The 18,236-nt window shown below is 32.4% G+C and overlaps 1 protein-coding gene across 2 annotated transcripts; it reads right to left on the reverse strand.

Annotated features, from left to right (window-relative positions):
• Nucleotides 1-10,320: 10,320 nt before the first annotated feature.
• LOC130981856 (aspartate--tRNA ligase, chloroplastic/mitochondrial) lies at nt 10,321-17,598 on the reverse strand. 2 transcript variants are annotated; one of them, XR_009087048.1, is made up of 16 exons: nt 17,043-17,598; nt 16,778-16,921; nt 16,455-16,564; nt 16,075-16,186; nt 15,847-15,918; nt 15,135-15,226; nt 14,561-14,681; nt 14,138-14,260; nt 13,729-13,924; nt 13,455-13,642; nt 13,284-13,355; nt 12,827-12,925; nt 12,659-12,739; nt 11,466-11,905; nt 11,122-11,179; nt 10,645-10,815 (listed from the first exon to the last, which is right to left on the reverse strand). XR_009087048.1 is itself a non-coding variant. In XM_057905588.1 (15 exons), the coding sequence occupies exons 1-15, from the start codon at nt 17,439-17,441 to the stop codon at nt 10,637-10,639; spliced, it is 2,046 nt and encodes a 681-aa protein (XP_057761571.1). In that variant the 5' UTR covers nt 17,442-17,598; the 3' UTR covers nt 10,321-10,636. The 2 variants fall into 2 exon arrangements, 1 of the variants encoding a protein (XP_057761571.1); XM_057905588.1 differs by lacking the exon at nt 11,466-11,905 and having other exon boundaries at nt 10,321-10,815.
• Nucleotides 17,599-18,236: the final 638 nt, after the last annotated feature.

The following is an 18,236-nucleotide window of genomic DNA, read 5'->3' on the forward strand; positions in this document are numbered from 1 at the left end:
TCAAGTCCAACCATGTTATTATAATATTATCTCTCGCGCCGCGCCACCTTTTCTTTCATGGTTTTTCATAAACCTTTTCTTTCATGCTTTCATAACAGATTTTTAACGTAAAGTTTCATTCTTTGTTCTTTTTCAACGTAAAGCTTCTTTGTTCTTTTTCGATTTTGCTGATTTTTCTTCAGATTTTCGTTCATTTTCATTGTGTTTTTTCTTTGATTTTTTATCTTTTTTTTTTTCAGATTTCGATCTACATTTGAATAGTATATTATTCTTCTGAATTGAATAGTGTATTATCAAAACAATGAATGATTCAAGTTCAAATCTGTTGAATGAGAGCAATTTGGATTATTCTTCTAAATCGAATCAAGTGAATCAGGTTTACACCAGTCTTTATTTTATCTAGTTTCATTCTTCAACAATTTTGAATTGAATGGAATGGAATGGAATTGAATAAAATAATAAAACTAGTGTTTAATTTTCGGTTCATTTGGTATTATACAAGGTTTTATTTTAATAATATTTTTAGTTCATTCTAAAATGCAGGAGTTTTTGAATTTGAATTTATATAATGTACACTTTTCGATTCATTTGTTATTATACAATTATCATGTTATGATATTATTTCGGTTCATTCTTTAACAATTTTGAATTGAATAGAATGGAATGTAATTGAATAAAGTGATAATGAATAATTTTGTTTTTCTTTGCTAAAATCAGTGTTGTTTATGAATTTGAATTTAGATAGAATACAGGAGTTTCTGAATTTATAGAATGCATATATTTCGGTTCATTGGTTATTACACAATAGTCTTGTTATGACAATATTTTAGTTTATTTTACGGTCTAGTGTGTGTTGTCGATGAACAATTTGTTTTAAAGGTTGGGATGACTTTCAAGACACTCGAAGAAGTTAGAAAGTTCTACAAATATTATTCCAAACTTGCTAGTTTTTCTACCAAAATAAGGAACACCACTCGGAAGGAAGATGAAATTAAGAATCAACTAATTATATGTAGTAGAGAGGGGAAATGGAATTCAAGATATCTCCAACTCTGAAGGCAAATCTCTCAGCTGGAATAAACTGTCCAGCTAGGATTTATGTACATATATTGACGGACGTTGGTCTTTGGATTATTTCTAAAGTTGTTCTGAATCATTTACATCCTTGTTGTCCTGATCGTGCAGATATGCTTAAACAACACAGGGAGCTAAGCATGTTTGTGCGTCGTACCATTGAAAATAACGAGGAAGCCGGAATCAGACTGAGTAAAACATATAAGTCATTTGTAGCAGTAGGGGGTAGTCATCGTGAACTAAATTTTATTGAAAAAGATGTGAGGAATTACATTACAAGGGAAGTGCGGAATATTTTTGAACAAGATGATACCAAAGAATTTGGGAAGCACTTATTAAGAATGAAAGAGAAGAATCAAATTTTTTTTTTAGCTTAACCTTGAAATTGATCACTCTATCAAAAATGTATTTTGGGCTGATGCAAGAAGTAGAGCTGCGTATGAGTATTTTGGAGATATTTCATTTGGTACGACTTACAACACACACAGGTATTCGGTTCATTGTGATATAATATTCGGTTCATAGGCATAACCAGTTTCGATTCATAACTGTTGGTGTCCATTTGCAGTACAATATGGTTTTTGATTCTTTTGTGGATGTGAATCACCACGGTCAGTCGACACTTTTCGGATGTACTTTAATGAAAAATGAGGATATTCATCCATTCAAATGGTTATTCGAATATTGACTTCGTTGCATGAGAGGAAAGGCACCAAAAGGAATTGTTACCGATCAATGCGCATCGATGCAAAGGACTATTAAGAGTTGTATGCTAACAACAATTTATCGGTGGTGCATTTGGCATATCATGAAGAAAATCTCAAGTATATTAAATGAAGCGACATGAAGAAATCAAACAAGAGATGAGTCATTGTTTGGAACTTGTTTACAAAAGATGCATTTGATAGAAATTGGAGTAATCTTCTCAAGAAGTATGGTGTTGGAGGCAATAAGTGGCTTTCAGGTAACTGAGGTTTCATTCGAATTAATTAATGTTATTTTTCGGTGAAAACGGGTATAAGTTTTGGTTTATTTTGTGTTTGATTTCGGTTCATTTGCAGAGCTATTTGAAGATCGTCATTTATGAATTTCAGTTCATTTTGATCACCACACTTTTGGGTTGGGATGAGAAGCACACAAAGGAGTAAGAGCATGCATGGTTTTTTTAACAAGTTTATTACATGTAATAGCTCCTTGATTCAATTTGTAAAGCAATATGATAATTGCCTAGGAAGCAGAGAGCAAAGAGAGAGAGAATTTGATGCTGTAGATTTTCATACTTTCATACCATGTGCAACAAAATCATCAATAGAGGCTCAATTTTAGCATGTGTATACTCATGAGAAGTTCAGGAAAGTTCAAACACAATTTAGAGGAAATGTGAATTGCATCACAAGATCAACGCAATCAGTTCTAGGTTATACGGTATATGAAGTTGTAGAACAGGTTTCTAACTTAACATTTAATAAGTTTGTTGTTACATATGATGCGATATCATACGAAGTAAAATGTCAGTGCTTATTGTTTGAGTCAAAGGATATATTGTGCCATCATTCTTTGAGTGTCTTAAGCTTTGAGCAAGTAGATAAAGTGGCACTGAGATATATATTGGAACGCTGGAGTAAGAACGTAAAAAGGAGACACACATATCAAGAGCAACCAAGAAAAGCCTTTATTAGAGCCAAAAAATAAGAGATTTGATGATTTAGTGTTTCACTTGCACAATATTTGTGAATTTGCATCAGAATTCGAGGAGTTGATTGAAATTTTGCACTAGACTTTTGATAATGTCATGGCTGAGATGCAAGAATATCAAGTGAAAAGTAAAAGTAAATGTTCGTTATCTCACGAAGATGCTACGTTGAATGATGTTAACGACCTTCAAAGTTCTCCACGTGTTAGAACAAGAGAACGTCCCAAGAATAGACTGGGATAAAATATGGAAAAAAAGATCGCAAATGCAATAAAGAAAAAAAAAAGCTAGCTCTAAGCGAGTTTACATTGATTTGTTTTTTATTAGGGAAAAATGCGTTTGTGCATTTTGCTAATCTATAATTTATTTCTTTTTGCAGTTGAACCTTTTAGATGGTGGATCAATGATTCAGTCAAACTCCAACCTTTATCATGCACAGGATATGAATTATCTCAGAAAGGATTATAGAAATGGTATTTATTAAAATAAATTGTGCTAATATAATGTTTTTCCCTTTGATGGAAATGAGGGTTAATTTCTTGTGTTATTTTTTATTGAATAGCTACATTTTGGTTTTTCAAACTAGTTGCTGTAATTGTGTTATGGTAAATAGTTTTAGGTATTTAATAGAATACATTTTGATTCATGTATGACTAAATTTCGGTTCATTTGAGCTTTAGTCATATAATGAGGGTTAATTTTTTATTTATGTTATGTTTTATTGAATAGTCACTTTTTGGTTTTTCAAATTAGCTTCTGCAATTGTATTTGCGGCAAATAGTGTAGGTGTTTCTGCAATTGAATAGTCATATAATGAGGTTCATTTTTTGGTTCATTTTGTGTATAAATTTTGATTCATTTGTGTTTTTTCCGCTCTTGAGGTTTAATAAATACATTCAACATATTCAGTGTGAATTTAGGTTCATTCAAATTAATGTGATTTCAATATAGCCTATAACGCACTAATTTTTAGTACCTCATGATCATACTAAAAGTTTGAGTACTATTCACCTCTACACCTTTTTATTATATACTATCTTTATTTAATATTGAGCCTTCGCGAATACGAACCGAAACTTTAGTTAATAAAACGAAAGGAGACTTTATCTTAAATCACTTAATCACAAAAGTATATATATTCACATAACTTTATATACATAGACTTATTCAAAAAATTTCAATTACAAGTCCTATCCCTCTAAAAAAATAAAATAATAAACGAGAGAAAAATAAATTCTAATAACTCAACTCGTGAAAATAATCTTCTATACTCCTGTATCTTTACACTAAACTTTCGTACTTGTAACTGAAAGAAGTGAAAATAAGGAGTAAGAATAGGGAAGTTACATCACCGTCAACTTTTAGCAAACACAAGTGACACCAACACGTAGAGGAGGAAGATACGAATATTTTTATCAGATTATATTTTTTGTTAGAGTTACGGATTGCAAAAAATTGAAGCCAAAATTTCAATAGGAGTTACGACTTTCTTCCAAGCAAGTTTCGGACTCTCTCTTCCTTATTTCCTTTCTTCTTTTTCGGTGGTGATAAAAAAGAAATGAAGAATGATGATGGATGATTAATGGAATAAAATATATATATATATATATAAAAAGCCACGTTTGGCTTTTCCTTGATTTTTGTTTCTTTATGGCTTCAGCCATATATATATAAACAAGCCACGTTTGGCTTTTCCTTGATTTTTGTTTCTTTATGGCTTCAGCCATTAATAATAATAATAATAATAATAATAATAATAATAATTTTTTATCTTTTTTAAAATATTGTATTATAATAAAATTTATTTAAAATTTTAATAGATTTTAAATTTAAAGTACCATAAAATTTAATTTAATTATTTTTAGAAAAATATTTTTTTAAATTAAATAATAAATCATGAATAATTCATTATTTAATTTTCAAAAATTCGGGTTGTTACACAACTCAGACATTTCCAACAAATAAATCAAACGGAATTTAAAAAAAGATTTTTAAAAATATATATTAACATTTACAACGAGTGAAAGAAGTGTCTACCTCTTTACAATTTCTTACAAATTAGTGTTAATCACAGATTGAACCTATTTACTTTCTATATTCCCATATGAGAATTTACAAAAAGGACTTGAGAGGGTAGCGGATGGATTTGGAATTCTTATGGCTCCAAATGCCTCAATGACTTTGTCTCTCAATTTATTTACCTTGTCCAAGAGAATGGTTGGACCATATTCTTGTCTAAAAGCATCTATTTCTTACAATTCAATTGAAAGAAATTACTTAATTTGAACCCAAATAAAATAAAAAATGAATTAAAATTTATTAATTTAGAAATTACTTACCTGTTTTCAAGTTTTTATATTTGTATTTTTCATTTTTAATCTTTTCGAGATCAATTGTTTCCAGCAATTTCATGACATATATTCCACAATCATAACTAAGAAAGAAATAAGAAAGTAAAATATAATTAATAGGAGAGACACAAAAAAGCACAGTAAAACATAGTAATAACAGTACTATAGCAAAAAAATATTTATACGATGTTCATTGACCATTGATCGTAATATATGGTGCTTCAACGTCCTCTTCATTGTCCAACAAAGATTTTTTTCCAACATAGACCCTCATCTGGGATACTATTAAGCCCTGAAAAGGATACAAAAAGTGCACTTCAATTCAGTAATAATTGAATGAAATCAACCCCACAAACAATGCTCAATCAGGCAGAAGAGTGATTGATAATGGTTAGAAATAAGAGATAACTTACAACAAAAATATGTATTACGTAAATAACTTACAACAAATTTATTCAAAGCTATTCTTTCTTCAGGTATATCTTTTTTCTTGATGGGGTCAAGCACATGGAAGACCTTCTTCTTAACATCACCAATCCACAACCACCAATGGTCTTCATGGCAAACTGGTGCAAACAGCTGAAGTTTAGAAAAAAGATAGAATATTTCAGTCTAAATAATAGCAAACGATAGAATTATTAAAGAAGTTTTAGAAATCACAACTTACAAGTGAATGCGATGCCAGTTTTTTTTTTTTTGGTCAAGAAAAAGCAGGTAGTCCTTAAATTCACTGATCCGGTAGGCCGTCTTAGTTTTTGGATCAATGTATTCATGGTTGTACTTCTCCAACATTAAATTCTGTAAAATGAACCAAAATAAACTAATAAATGAACCAAATTACTTAAAGAAGAACAAATTTGGTCAGTATTTATCAGCAGCATCAAGTCAACCTCAATTTAATGACAAATGAACCGAAATTATTATTATATAGCATCAAAACTAATAAAAAAGATTTTAAGTAAAACTTACACATTAAGATGAACTTCTTGCTCTGATTCCCTTTCCAAAATTTCTACCGGAGCTTGCTGTTGAGTTTGGGACTGATAGCTGGATTACATACTAATGTGTTTAATAATGAACCAAAAATATTATTATATAGCATCAAAACTAATAAAAAGTATTTTAATTAGAACTTACTCATTAACAGAAGCTTCTTCTGTTTGAGTTTTTGAAGGAACAAAAGTAAAGGTTTTTTGTTGTTTTAGCTCTTCCACAAGAGAACTTAAAATAGCAATTGCAATAGAAACTCTAATGAAGGTAAACAAGAAAGGAGTTAATGTTAAATGATTAGAATTGAAAAGTAAATTGGAAATCTGCACTAAGTAAATCTTCACATTGATTAGAATAGAAAAGTAAATTACAAAACTCACATATCCAGATGTTGAGAATGACTTTCTTCTCAAACCAAAGGATTTGTTCTTGAGGGTCAGGTGTTGGGCTACTGATAAATAAACAAAAATTCTGTATCATTGCCTAAATTTAAAAGACTAACCTAAGTATTTCAACTTACATAGTTAGAGGTTGTAAACTCTGTTTTTTCTTTTTTTCATGCCATTTTTTTCTTCTAAAAAATGTAACTGGAAATTCAGGGGTATTTTTTCTGATAAAAAAGATATGAAAATAAAATCGTCAACCAAGATATTCTAATTAAAATAAGAAGAAATGAATGTTAAGAGAAATTACTTGGTATTGCTTGGTGCGTTTACAGACCGTGCCAAGCTCGTCTGTGTTTGAAACATAGGTTCATTTTTGCTGCTCAAATTTACCGTTGGCAGTCTAAGAAAAAAAATTATTATTCAATAAAACCAAAGAAATTATATAAGGTTTTAGGAAAACTTAGCAGAAAGAAAAAGAAATTTATATAAGAAACTTAATCTTACGTCCACGATAAATCATATCACGCGTCCGTCGAGTCACGGTTATCCGGAGCAACATTTGTTTTTGTAGCACCGTCTTTTTTTCTCTTAATTCTTTTTGTTTTCTGTTTTTACTACTCGTCTCCTCTACTTCTTCACTTCTTATAATTCATACAAAAAATTTTTTTAAAATCAGGATGAACCTTAATTCAAAAATAAATGAACCAAAATTTTTAAATGATTTGAACATACAATCCATGTTCGAAAATAAGCAAAGAAACAAGCAGCCAAATTAGTTAATTCCCAAATGAACCAAAATTATTTCAAATTTGAACAAGCAGCCAAATAGACTCAATCATAAAGAAAAACGCATCGAATGTATACAGCTGACAAATATCAGAGCTATAACTAACTTAAAAAGCACACATGAATAAATTCATCAAATCCAAGTGAAACTAAACCAAATGAACCTCAATTAAACTTAGAAATGAACCGAAATTATCAATACTTATCAACATCATCAAGTGAACCTCAATTAATTCACAAATAAACTGAAATTATTTCAAATTTGAACAAACAGTCAAAAAGACTTAGTCAATAAAAACAGAACATATATTTATAACAACAAAATAATCATTTTTGAATCTTACTCATCTTCGGATTCAGTTTTGCTTTCCGAATCTGTCTGAACAATCTTCCTTTTTTGCTTTGTTTTTTTGCCACTCTTGGTGGTTGTTTTCTTTTCTTTGGTTGTGTTTTCTCCATTTCTTCCTCTCTGCAATAAACACAAAAAATTTTGTTAAAATAACAATATAAAACTTTAAATAAATAGATAGTTTTCGATAAGTGATGGTGAGAAATATACTCAAATTCAAAAAAAAATTCTTCTTCCGAAGACGAATGCAGTATGACAAGTTTCTTTTTTCTTTCTTCTTCTTTTCATTCGTTTTTTCCTTCTTTTCTTTTATCTCTCTCCTCCTCAATTCTATTCATTTCAGAATTTCCTAAAACAGAAACTTCTTTAGTTAGCACAATAATTTAAAAGCACCTGAACCAAAATTTTAAGGAAAATAATTTTTTTATTTACCATTTTATTATTTGTCTCAAAGGCAATTCGGTCAACCAGTCTCCTCCATGTCCAGTACTCCACCCAAGGTGGCCCGAGAGCATCATCTGCTTCTGGATCAGGAAATTTCGTTTCATTGAAATATATTATCATTAAGAGAAGGACGCAGCCATCAACTGAAAGTTTGTATCCTATTCTCTGGACTTTGTTCCCCCTTTATCCGGAAGCTCACCACATGAGACGCCCAATTCCATTGTCGGACCATCTTTATAAGAAGGAGAGGTGGCTTATGGACCGGGGAATGTGTGCTTATTGTTGTCGGCAACAAGAAGCATTTCTGGACAAAGAAGATGAAGTAATGAAGTTCGTCTTGAATTTCAGCAACTTCCCCTCCCCTTCAACACATATCCATCACAGATTTTATCAAAGATGTCAAAGTAGCACCTTTGAAGCTGTCGATAATCTCCTTCTGCTGCTCATTCAATTTGCTATACACAACTTTTTTAGAAAAATTATCCCCTACAATATTTTAATATAAACAAATCAATTCCGATTTGAACATGTAGTCAAAAATCATCAACAAGAACACATTGATTTTATTTTCTGTATCCAAATGAACCTCAAATATACTAAGGAATGGACCGAAATTACTTAAGAAATAAAATTTTTTGTCAATACTAAATGAATTAACCAAAATATTTTAATATAAACAAATTAATATAAAAATAACAAAAAGATAAAAAAAAATACAAATGTAAAAGATGAAAAGTATAATACCGCCTGAATTTAGGCCCAGTGCATCTCCTATCTTGGCAAAGGTTATGTAGATTTTGCTATAGCGAGTATCTAAGAATTCATGATAGAGATCAAAGTAAAGAATCAATTCACTCAAGAGTTTGTGCGAGACATTCAATTATGGGATGTCTCGGTGCACTGAATCCTATTTCTTCTACGATAACTTTCTTTTGTTCACTCAATTCGGCGAACATCCTAGCTATCGATTTCGTTGAGTATCTCAAATCGTGATTGTTTTGCAAGGATTTGAAACATTATGTTATGATATATTTATAATACAAAAATAGAGTTGATTTAATATGTATATGCTTACATTGTAATGCGGCTTCTCTTTTTTTGAGATGGTCATCTTTTTCATTTTTGCTCTAAGGAATAAAAAATTTTGTCAATACTTAACAGCAGCCTAAACCTCAGTTAATTCACAAATGAACCAAATTTGGTTCAGATTTGAACAAAAACTAACTAAACAACCCCACATGAACAAGTTCAGCAAATTCAAGCGAAACCAAACTAAATGAACGTAAATTAAACTAAGAAATGAACCTAAATTTCTTAAAGAATAACAAATTTGGTTAATACTTAACAGTAGCATCAAGTGAACCTCATTCAATTCATAAATAAACCGAAATCGCTGCAAATTTGAACAAAAACTAACTAAATAACCCCACATGAACAAGTTCAACAAATTCAAGTGAAACCAAACCAAATGAATGTAAATTAAACTAAAAAATGAACCTAAATTTCTTAAGGAATAACAAATTTGGTCAATACTTAACAATAGCATCAAGTGAATCTCATTCAATTCACAAATGAACTGAAATTGCTTCAGATTTGAACAAAAAATCATAAACATTCAATCAGCAAGAAAAACACATTCAATTCATTTCTGCATGCAAATGAACTCAATTAAAGTAAAAAATGAACCAAATTATTTATCAAAACTAATAAACTAACACAATTTCATTTGATGCCCTAGTTATGGAGAAAAACAAAAAAATGGAATCAGAGAGAAAAACAAAAAAAATGGAATCAGAAAAACTCGATCTACTAAATGAACAAACTCGATCCACTAAACCTTAAATCAAACTAGTAAAAATACAAGATTTGTAAGATATTAACTAAACATAATAACAATAGTTTTCTCATTACTTTGCGAAATCTTTGTTCTTATTTTTGTGTATTTTTTGTTGCTAAATTCAAACGCACCACCAGATTCTGCAGTAGTTTCCGCAGAAAAGTACAAAGAGAAATGATAAAGATTTCTGGGGCGTGTAACCACTTCTTTAATAAGAGTGAGTTTTTTTTGTGTTAGACCTACTTAGTTGAACTTAGATACAATAAGGTTTGGATGTATAACCCAACTGTTCTTTTTAACTCTGATATGCGATGCGAATTAAGAATCTTATTAAATAACCAAATTAGAAGAGAAATTTTTAGAGAGTAAATTAAGAATATGCCAACGAGCGTGTAGTTCATCGACAAATATTATCCTATTAAATACTCGCTTTGATTCATAATATTTATCGTTTTAATTTATGTTCACAAACAGTTAGGTATAAAGAGTATTACAGTTGTTGGACAAAAAATAGTCAGTCCATGTCAAACATAGTGCTGAACCTAACCATTTGTCCTAATTATTGATAACTGTGATAAATATAGACAAGGACAAGTGCTACATAACTCCATTTATTCCACATGAAAACCAAAAGTCCATAATATACGTACACAGATGTAAAAATGGTGTTGTGGAGAGGTATAAAGAGGGTGCAACATCTAATCCAAAAATAGGAATATGGATACATCAATGTTGGTGTGAAGTTGCAATAGAGAGATCTTGGAGCTGCTGGGGATCGACCTCAGATGGTGACCTTGTGAGGGCACACTGTGCAGTTGTTGTCTTTGGGAATGCAATCACATCCCTTATGGAGTTAGCCCCGGCCAACAACATTACCATTCTGTCCAACCCATAAGCTATCCCCCCTACACACATACACATATAAGTCAGTACCCATAAAATAACAATCACACATCAAATTGCACCAACATTAAATTACCAAACAAAAATCCTATCATTATCTAAAATGGTGACATCCTAGTGGAATAAAGCTTTATTGTTGTTGTTCTTGTTTAAAATGGTAACATACATATTCCTTAGTCCTCACAAGTTTCTCCATGAACCACTTTAGGCATGCTTTAACAAACGCAACAAAAATATGCTAAATAGAGTTTCTATCTTTAATTGCTTGTAACTCTGTACATGTTTCTAGGATGCACAAAGCTGCGTACCATGTGGTGGAGCCCCCATGTCAAGCGCTTCAAGAAGATAACCAAACTTCGATTCAGCCTGAAAGAAAGTATAATGTGTAATTCAGGTCAGTTTAAGTCTCAAAATATCTTCAAAGGTAAACAGCATTTAGGTCCAATTGCAGACCTGAAAATTTGTTATTATCAAGTCTGTCAGATAAGGATCATCCAAATAAAAACAAAAATAAAAAAAGGCTTAAATACGTTTTTGGTCTCTATCAAAAATAGTATTTGCAAATCATGTGTACAGCTCTATTCTTGGCAACAATGCAAGTCCATGTAGAAGGTTTCGAACTGAATTTGAGCACATCAAAACATGAACCAACCTTATGATTTACGAATTCCCCTTGTTTCTGTCAATAACATAATAGCCCCAAAAATTGGCATGCATGTCATGTCAGTGTGTTCCAATTGCATTCTAGAGAGAGAAAAAGATCTTTTAAGAAAAAAATAAAAAAATCTGCCCATTCCCCATTTCCACTGAAAATATGGGAGTGCATGTGACTTGCACTTGATCTTGCTGTAGCCAATTCCCCCTGCCCGTGTCAATGAGGATTACCACCTTCCTCGCTTCCTGCATTAACAAAACCCACCACCTTGAAAGACTTGTGGTCGTGAGAGTGAGCATGCTCTTATGGGACAGCAGCAAGGAACACATCATTAGCATCAAGGGACCCTCGTGTGGCCCTCCTTGCTCTTCATCAATTCCCTCTTCATCAGGCCCTTCAACCAGCAACAAGTGGTAGTGGCTCAAACATCTCCCACTCTGATGGCAATTGTAAGGGACCACAGAGAAATATAGGAAAAAATGTGTGTATTATTAACATCTATAGCTGGATCTAAGCTACAAGTGGAGAAAACTCAGAATTAGGCGACAGAGGAAAGACTGACTTCTATCTCCCAGGCCAATTTCCCAAAAAATGACCTATTTATAATCCCAATCCTTATTTTATTTATACCTTTTCCTATTGACATTCACTCACATACTTCGTACTCTCTCTGTGCCATATCTCCTCCTCTACTCCCACGCTCTGCTAAACTGGCCCCACCTACCTCTACTTGTACTACGCCTGAATTAATGCCTAAACTGTCCCTGTAATTCTTACGCTTGAATACTCACAGCCCATGGGAAAATTTCTCTCCAACTCTTACACTCCTACTCTAAATTCACTCTCAACTCTCTTTTTCATTCTTCTGCTGTAAATAAAGGGCAGAGGTTCTACTTTACCACCCTCAGTCTTCTCTTCATTTGGGTACTTAACAATAACCCTAACCAATCTAACCATTTGCTTCAAGGAAGTGGTGCCAAACCTGGTGGTCTAACAATAATATGGTAGATGGTGAAACCAGGAAAAATGGCCATACAATTGGAGGGGAAAAAGACAATAGGAAAACTGTACATAATTCCACTCCATGTTTGAAAATATTTCAGTGAATAAACAAGATTGGAAGTAAAAGTAAGATTTAATAAGCATAAGAATGAAATCCTAATTAAACTTCAGACAAATGGTCAACTAACCTGCTCAATTGAGATTCCAACAATCTCCAAAACCTTTTGTTGTATATCACGCTTATAAATTCTTAGACTTCCACCGCCAATCTGGCAGAAAATAGGATCAAATTAATCATCGTTCATGCTAGCAGCATAAAAAGTATAGAAAGTAGCCAAGAAATAAATCTTAATTACCTCCACCCCATTGTAAACCATGTCATAAGCCAATGCACGAGCAGATGCAAGGTCATTCATGTCTTCAGGATTTGGTGCAGTGAAAGGATGATGCAAAGCCTGTACTTGAATATAATTTAGAGAATAATATTAGAATAACCATAGATATATATCCAATAACCAAATTCAAAAATCTCAATCTAAGAGATGAATCGAGTACATTATGCTATAAATCGACGGAAATAAAAGATTTTTTTATTTTTCTAATGCTTTTATTTTTACTGCTAGAAATTTGCCAAACACGCTAAAAATAAAAAAAAAAATCTTTTTTCAATGGAAAAAGATCTTTTTCTATCGACTTAATGGCGCTCAAACAAGCACTTACTGCAACAATAAAGAATAATCATAAAAATCCATAACTAAACATGCTGTTATGTTGAGAAATAAATTGACGAATGTTACTAAAATTTGAACAGACCTCAAGCCGCTGCTCTGTATCATTCCACTCAAACATTGGAAAATCAGTAATCCACAAAATTGAATGCCTGCCCTAAAACCCAGATAATGAAAGAAAATCAAAGAGAAAATAGTAAGGAAGAAAGATAAAGTACATTTTCTTTTTCTCTTAAGAGTCGGATCAGTAACTTACATGGTCAATCAAGCCAAGGTCATTGGCAACATAAAGTCTAAGACGGTCTAGAGTTCTATTAACAGACGCATGATGACCCACTGCAAATAAGATCAGATCACCGGGTGCAGCAGAGCATTGTTTTAACAAATTCTCTCTAGTTGTAGCATCCATACTCGATATCAAAGCAGCAATTCCGTCAATCTCCCCTAAAATCAAAGGTCAACAGAATAAATCATGGAATAAAATATGCCTTTTGATGTCATAAAATAAATATAGAATGTCCATCGTTTACCATTATCCAAAACCTTAAGGAAAGGTAAACCCTTAGCACCAGCTCTCATCGCTTCATTAAAAATATCGCCTTTCTTGAGAGCTGAATTTGAGTATCTTTTTGCACCAGAAGGTATACACAACACTTTAATAATTCCCCCACTTTCCAAAGAATCAGAGAAAACTCTGAAGGATGACCCTAAGAAAAGGTCAGATAACTGCAGCCCAATTAAAAATCAAACTTCAGCAAGATGAAGTGAGAAGCAAGTACATGTAAATTACCACAGAACAAAAAAAAAAATTATTTTCAAAAAGGAACAGAAGCAAGCTATACCAAACCAAATAGTTTATGAACAGAATAGTGGATCATCTTTAAATGTGAGATGCTAGAAAACATGATACTACTGAGGAAGAAAAAGCAAGATCATTACATCCTTTAACTCGAGATCAAATCTGGTATCCGGCCTGTCTGAGCCATATCTGCTCATTGCTTCAGCATATGTAAGCCTGGGAAAAGGGTTTGGTAATTCCACCCCTTTAATATCAAGGAAAACCTGCAACAATAACTTCGTGTTTATCCCACGCAATGAACATGTATTGTTATCCAGGAGGAGAGCAATTTCAAAATAGACATAAATAATTGCCACTCAACAATCTGCAATACTGCCAACACTAGAGGTACTAAATCACCCACCAATCAGATAAATTATTCAACTTTAAGTAATGGAATTTTGCATCTGCATTTTCTGATTAATCCATTAAAAAATACATGTTTTCATTCTACCAAATGTAAGATAATTGACAAATGTGGTCATAACCCATAATAGACTAGATTACAGATGGCATAAGCTAACCTTTCTGATCAATTCTTCATTTAGAGATAACATATCCTCTAAAGGAGTAAAAGCCATTTCCATATCTAGCTGGGTGAACTCAGGTTGTCTATCTGCTCTTAAATCTTCATCACGAAAACACCTGGCAAAATGGCAAAATGGTTATTTGAGTTGTTTCCATGTGATCTCAAGGTCACGGGTTCAAGCCGCAGAAACAGTCGTCGATGTAATAATCAGGTTAGGCTGCGTAAATTACACCCTTTGAGTGCGGCCCTTCTCTGGACCCTGCATTAATGCGGGATGCTTGTGCACCGGGCTGCCCTTTTTTTTATTTTAAAAAGACAGATATCCTATCTTCTTAGTCAACGACTAATCAGATCATAAACATTCTTTTATAGAAATGCAGAACATTTATTACAAATAAGAAGGGGAAAATAATACCAGGAGGTTATGATATCTTCACAGAAGAGATCAAACTAATCAAAACTCATAGGAACACATTTAAAGTGAAGAATGCAGCAAGGCCAGCAAACACTTCGCATATCTTGAACACACAAATATGAATAGAGATTCAAACATTAAAAGAGAAGCTAACCTTGCTAACTGATAATATTTATCAAAACCTGCTACCATTAGCATTTGTTTAAATAACTGTGGACTTTGTGGCAAGGCGTAGAATGTTCCTGGCTTCATAGAATAAATCAACACTACTTTAATAAAAGAAGTTTCTTAGGCAAAATACAGAAAAAATATTTATAATGATTTTCCTCATTTAGGATGTACCAAAGTGATGCTTTAAAAGTGTTCACATCAGATAAAAGATCAACAGTGTTGCTACCGAATCATATCCACAAGGCAAAAGTTCTATGTCAATTCCTTTGAGGTACACACAACCACTTTTCAATTTCTAGTAATAGATACCATAAGTAGGCAATTCAACATTTTTTCTTCTAACTGAACAACTAAAGGAACAATGAATGAATATAGTTCTTCAAAAGCTAAAGCTAAACCTACCACATGTACTATCCATGAACAATATCTTTAAGGTCTCTTGATGTCTTTACTTTATTTATAATTGGAACACATTAAAAAGAGGGGAAAAATAATAATCCAATATTTTAGAGAAATCTAGTGCAAGGTTGTCCTAACTTACAGGGAGGATCCCAATAGTATGATGTATAAATAAATGATAAGAGAAATATCTGAGAAATTCAAATTATAACCATATTCTCATGTTACTATCTTGACTGAAAAAGATTCTGAAAGAACAGTTGTAACACTGTCATGACATAAACATATTTAACTACCTGGGTTCTTGAAGGAACTAAATAATCCCGGGCACCTTCTGGCGTGGATTTAGACAGTATTGGAGTTTCAATCTACCTTATGACCAGAAAAGGGTAAAGATCAACACTGGGATACCAACCACCAAGTATCAACAACCAAAGTAAAGTAGCAATGGAAGGTGGAAACATTATAAATCGTTAAAGAGAGAAAATAGCCGAAATGATGAACTAACAATCAGAGAACAGTACCTCAACAAAACCATGGATGTCTTCTAGATATCTCCGAATGAGTTTAACAACTTTATGTCGCAGCAATATGTTGAAACTCATTTGTTGCCGCCGTAGATCAAGGCATCGATACCTTCCAACAAGTAATCATAAACAATAGATCTCCCACAAAAGAATACATTATACAAGAAAACTAACTTCTGAACATGATAAACAAAGACCCAAAAAGAAAAGGAAGAAAAACTAGTACAGAGTGCTGTGTGTGACTTGCCCAAGGAGCAGAATATAGTCCATGTCCGCACCAGATTGACAAGTAAACTGGCGAGAGCTTTTGACATTTGTACAAGAAACCAACTAAAAACATATATAAGCCACTGGGAGCAATAATAAATGGGTACTACCTCAAACGGATTTCCTCTTTAAGAGAATCTTTTGCATCATCTGCTGTAGTAACTAAGAATGGCAACTTTGAATTTACAGCATTTAACACTAGAACACTAGTAGCAGCAACCTGCCACACACATAAACAACTAATTCACATTCAAACAAAACCGTAAATAAACAAAATATTCAAAAAAGAAACGATGGTCTGATCCAAGGCACTAATTGGTTCCTAAAATGCATACTTCTTTGCAGACTAACAAGCAAGAAACAATATGAAAAAATGACAATATCCACAACCCGATTATTATCAATCCAATAGAAAAACACTAAAACTATATACCTCAATGGAGCCTGTTTTCATATTCTTATTGATTGACTCGTTTGGCCTAGACCTGACAACACCGTCAATTGCAACCACATACTCGAGTCTCAAGTCATTGATAGCAGAATGCGCATCTGGAAATTCTTCTGGAAGGGTCGTAACCTAATTTTCAGTTTCATAAAAACAAAGCAGAGACATAAAATGTTTTCATATTCTTCCCCAATAAAATAAGATCACAATTCACAACCATCAAGTTAGTTGCAAGAGTAGAGTATTGAAGTACCTGAACAATACCAGTATGGTCCCTAAGATTGAGAAATGTGAGGCCACCATGGACCCTGTGAAGTGCAACCCAGCCACAAAGCTGAACCTTTTTCCCCACATCGATTGAGGACAATTCACCGCAGAAAGCAGTTCTAGAAACCCAAGAAAGTGACTGAGACCAAGTCTTAGCGTTGGACGAGAGTGCTTGTGCTTCAGAAGAAGAAGGAGGTGGTTGTGTCAAATGAGACGTTGAAGTTGAAGCAGAAGCAGAAGCAGAAGCAGAAGCAGAAACGCAAGACAGAGTTCTTGTTCTAGAAAGAACCCTTGGAGTGGTGGTGGAAACGCTGCAGAGGAAGAAGAACGATGACGGCCTTTGGCGGAGGGCCACCAAAGGCAACGCTTTCAGCAACACAGACATCTTGCTTCCACTAAAAGAGAAAAAAAGTGTCAAGAATTCATTTTTGAACAACGAGTGGAATTTTCTGTTGAAGAAGTGTTAACGAAGAACAGTGCAAGTAGAAAACAGCTCAAGTGAATATGGTGGTGGCGTCTCAACAAGATAACAGATACGAGTAATTTCGTGGGCTGAAAAAAGCCCATCGCCCACAAAACGAATAGATTTAGAAGATATTCTAATTCTTTTTCTTTTCCCCTTATTTTAATAATGTTATTTTTATTTTTAATATATTCATATAAAAAAACCATAAACAAGAGTAAATCATTGGAATTACTTTTTAAAAATTTAGTGGTTAAAAAAATATTTTCAAAAAATAAAAAAATATTCTTTTAAAACAATACAAATAAATAGAAATATTCTATGTGAAATAAATATAAAGATGGATTTATGTTATAATAGAGTACGTAATTTACTTAAAGAAATTAAAGAAAGCGAAAATTATCAGATTGTCTTAAATGAGAAAATACAGTATTTTTGTCTTCCCATTTTTTATGTAAATCATTGTCTTTATACTAAATTTTTTATAAAAAAAATCTAAAACCTAGATAAAGACAAAAAGTTATGGTTAAATTCTATAGTATATAAATTGTGGTAAAAAAAAGGAGAATGTGGATTTGGATTCTCTAAATTTTAAATTTATTTTAGAGGATAAAGTATAATTTATCATCATTTATTTTATAAGTAGGACCAAGAGAAAATATGAAAGAGAAAATTTCAATAATGAAAAATTTTATTTTGTCCTCTAAAATAAAAATT

Source organism: Arachis stenosperma, chromosome 5, assembly GCF_014773155.1.
Source record: "Arachis stenosperma cultivar V10309 chromosome 5, arast.V10309.gnm1.PFL2, whole genome shotgun sequence".
In the NCBI taxonomy this organism is placed as follows: Eukaryota; Viridiplantae; Streptophyta; class Magnoliopsida; order Fabales; family Fabaceae; genus Arachis; species Arachis stenosperma.

Bases quoted from the DNA above. Each gene is read 5' to 3' on its own strand.
- LOC130981856 (XM_057905588.1), bottom strand. From the start codon at position 17,441: ATGTCTGTGTTGCTGAAAGCGTTGCCTTTGGTGGCCCTCCGCCAAAGG. The intron at 15,227-15,846 runs GTAGTTAAATAT...TATTCTATGAAG, and splicing joins TAGTTCCTTCAAGAACCCAG to CCAGGAACATTCTACGCCTT. The intron at 12,740-12,826 runs GTAATTAAGATT...ATTTTCTGCCAG, and splicing joins TGGTTTACAATGGGGTGGAG to ATTGGCGGTGGAAGTCTAAG.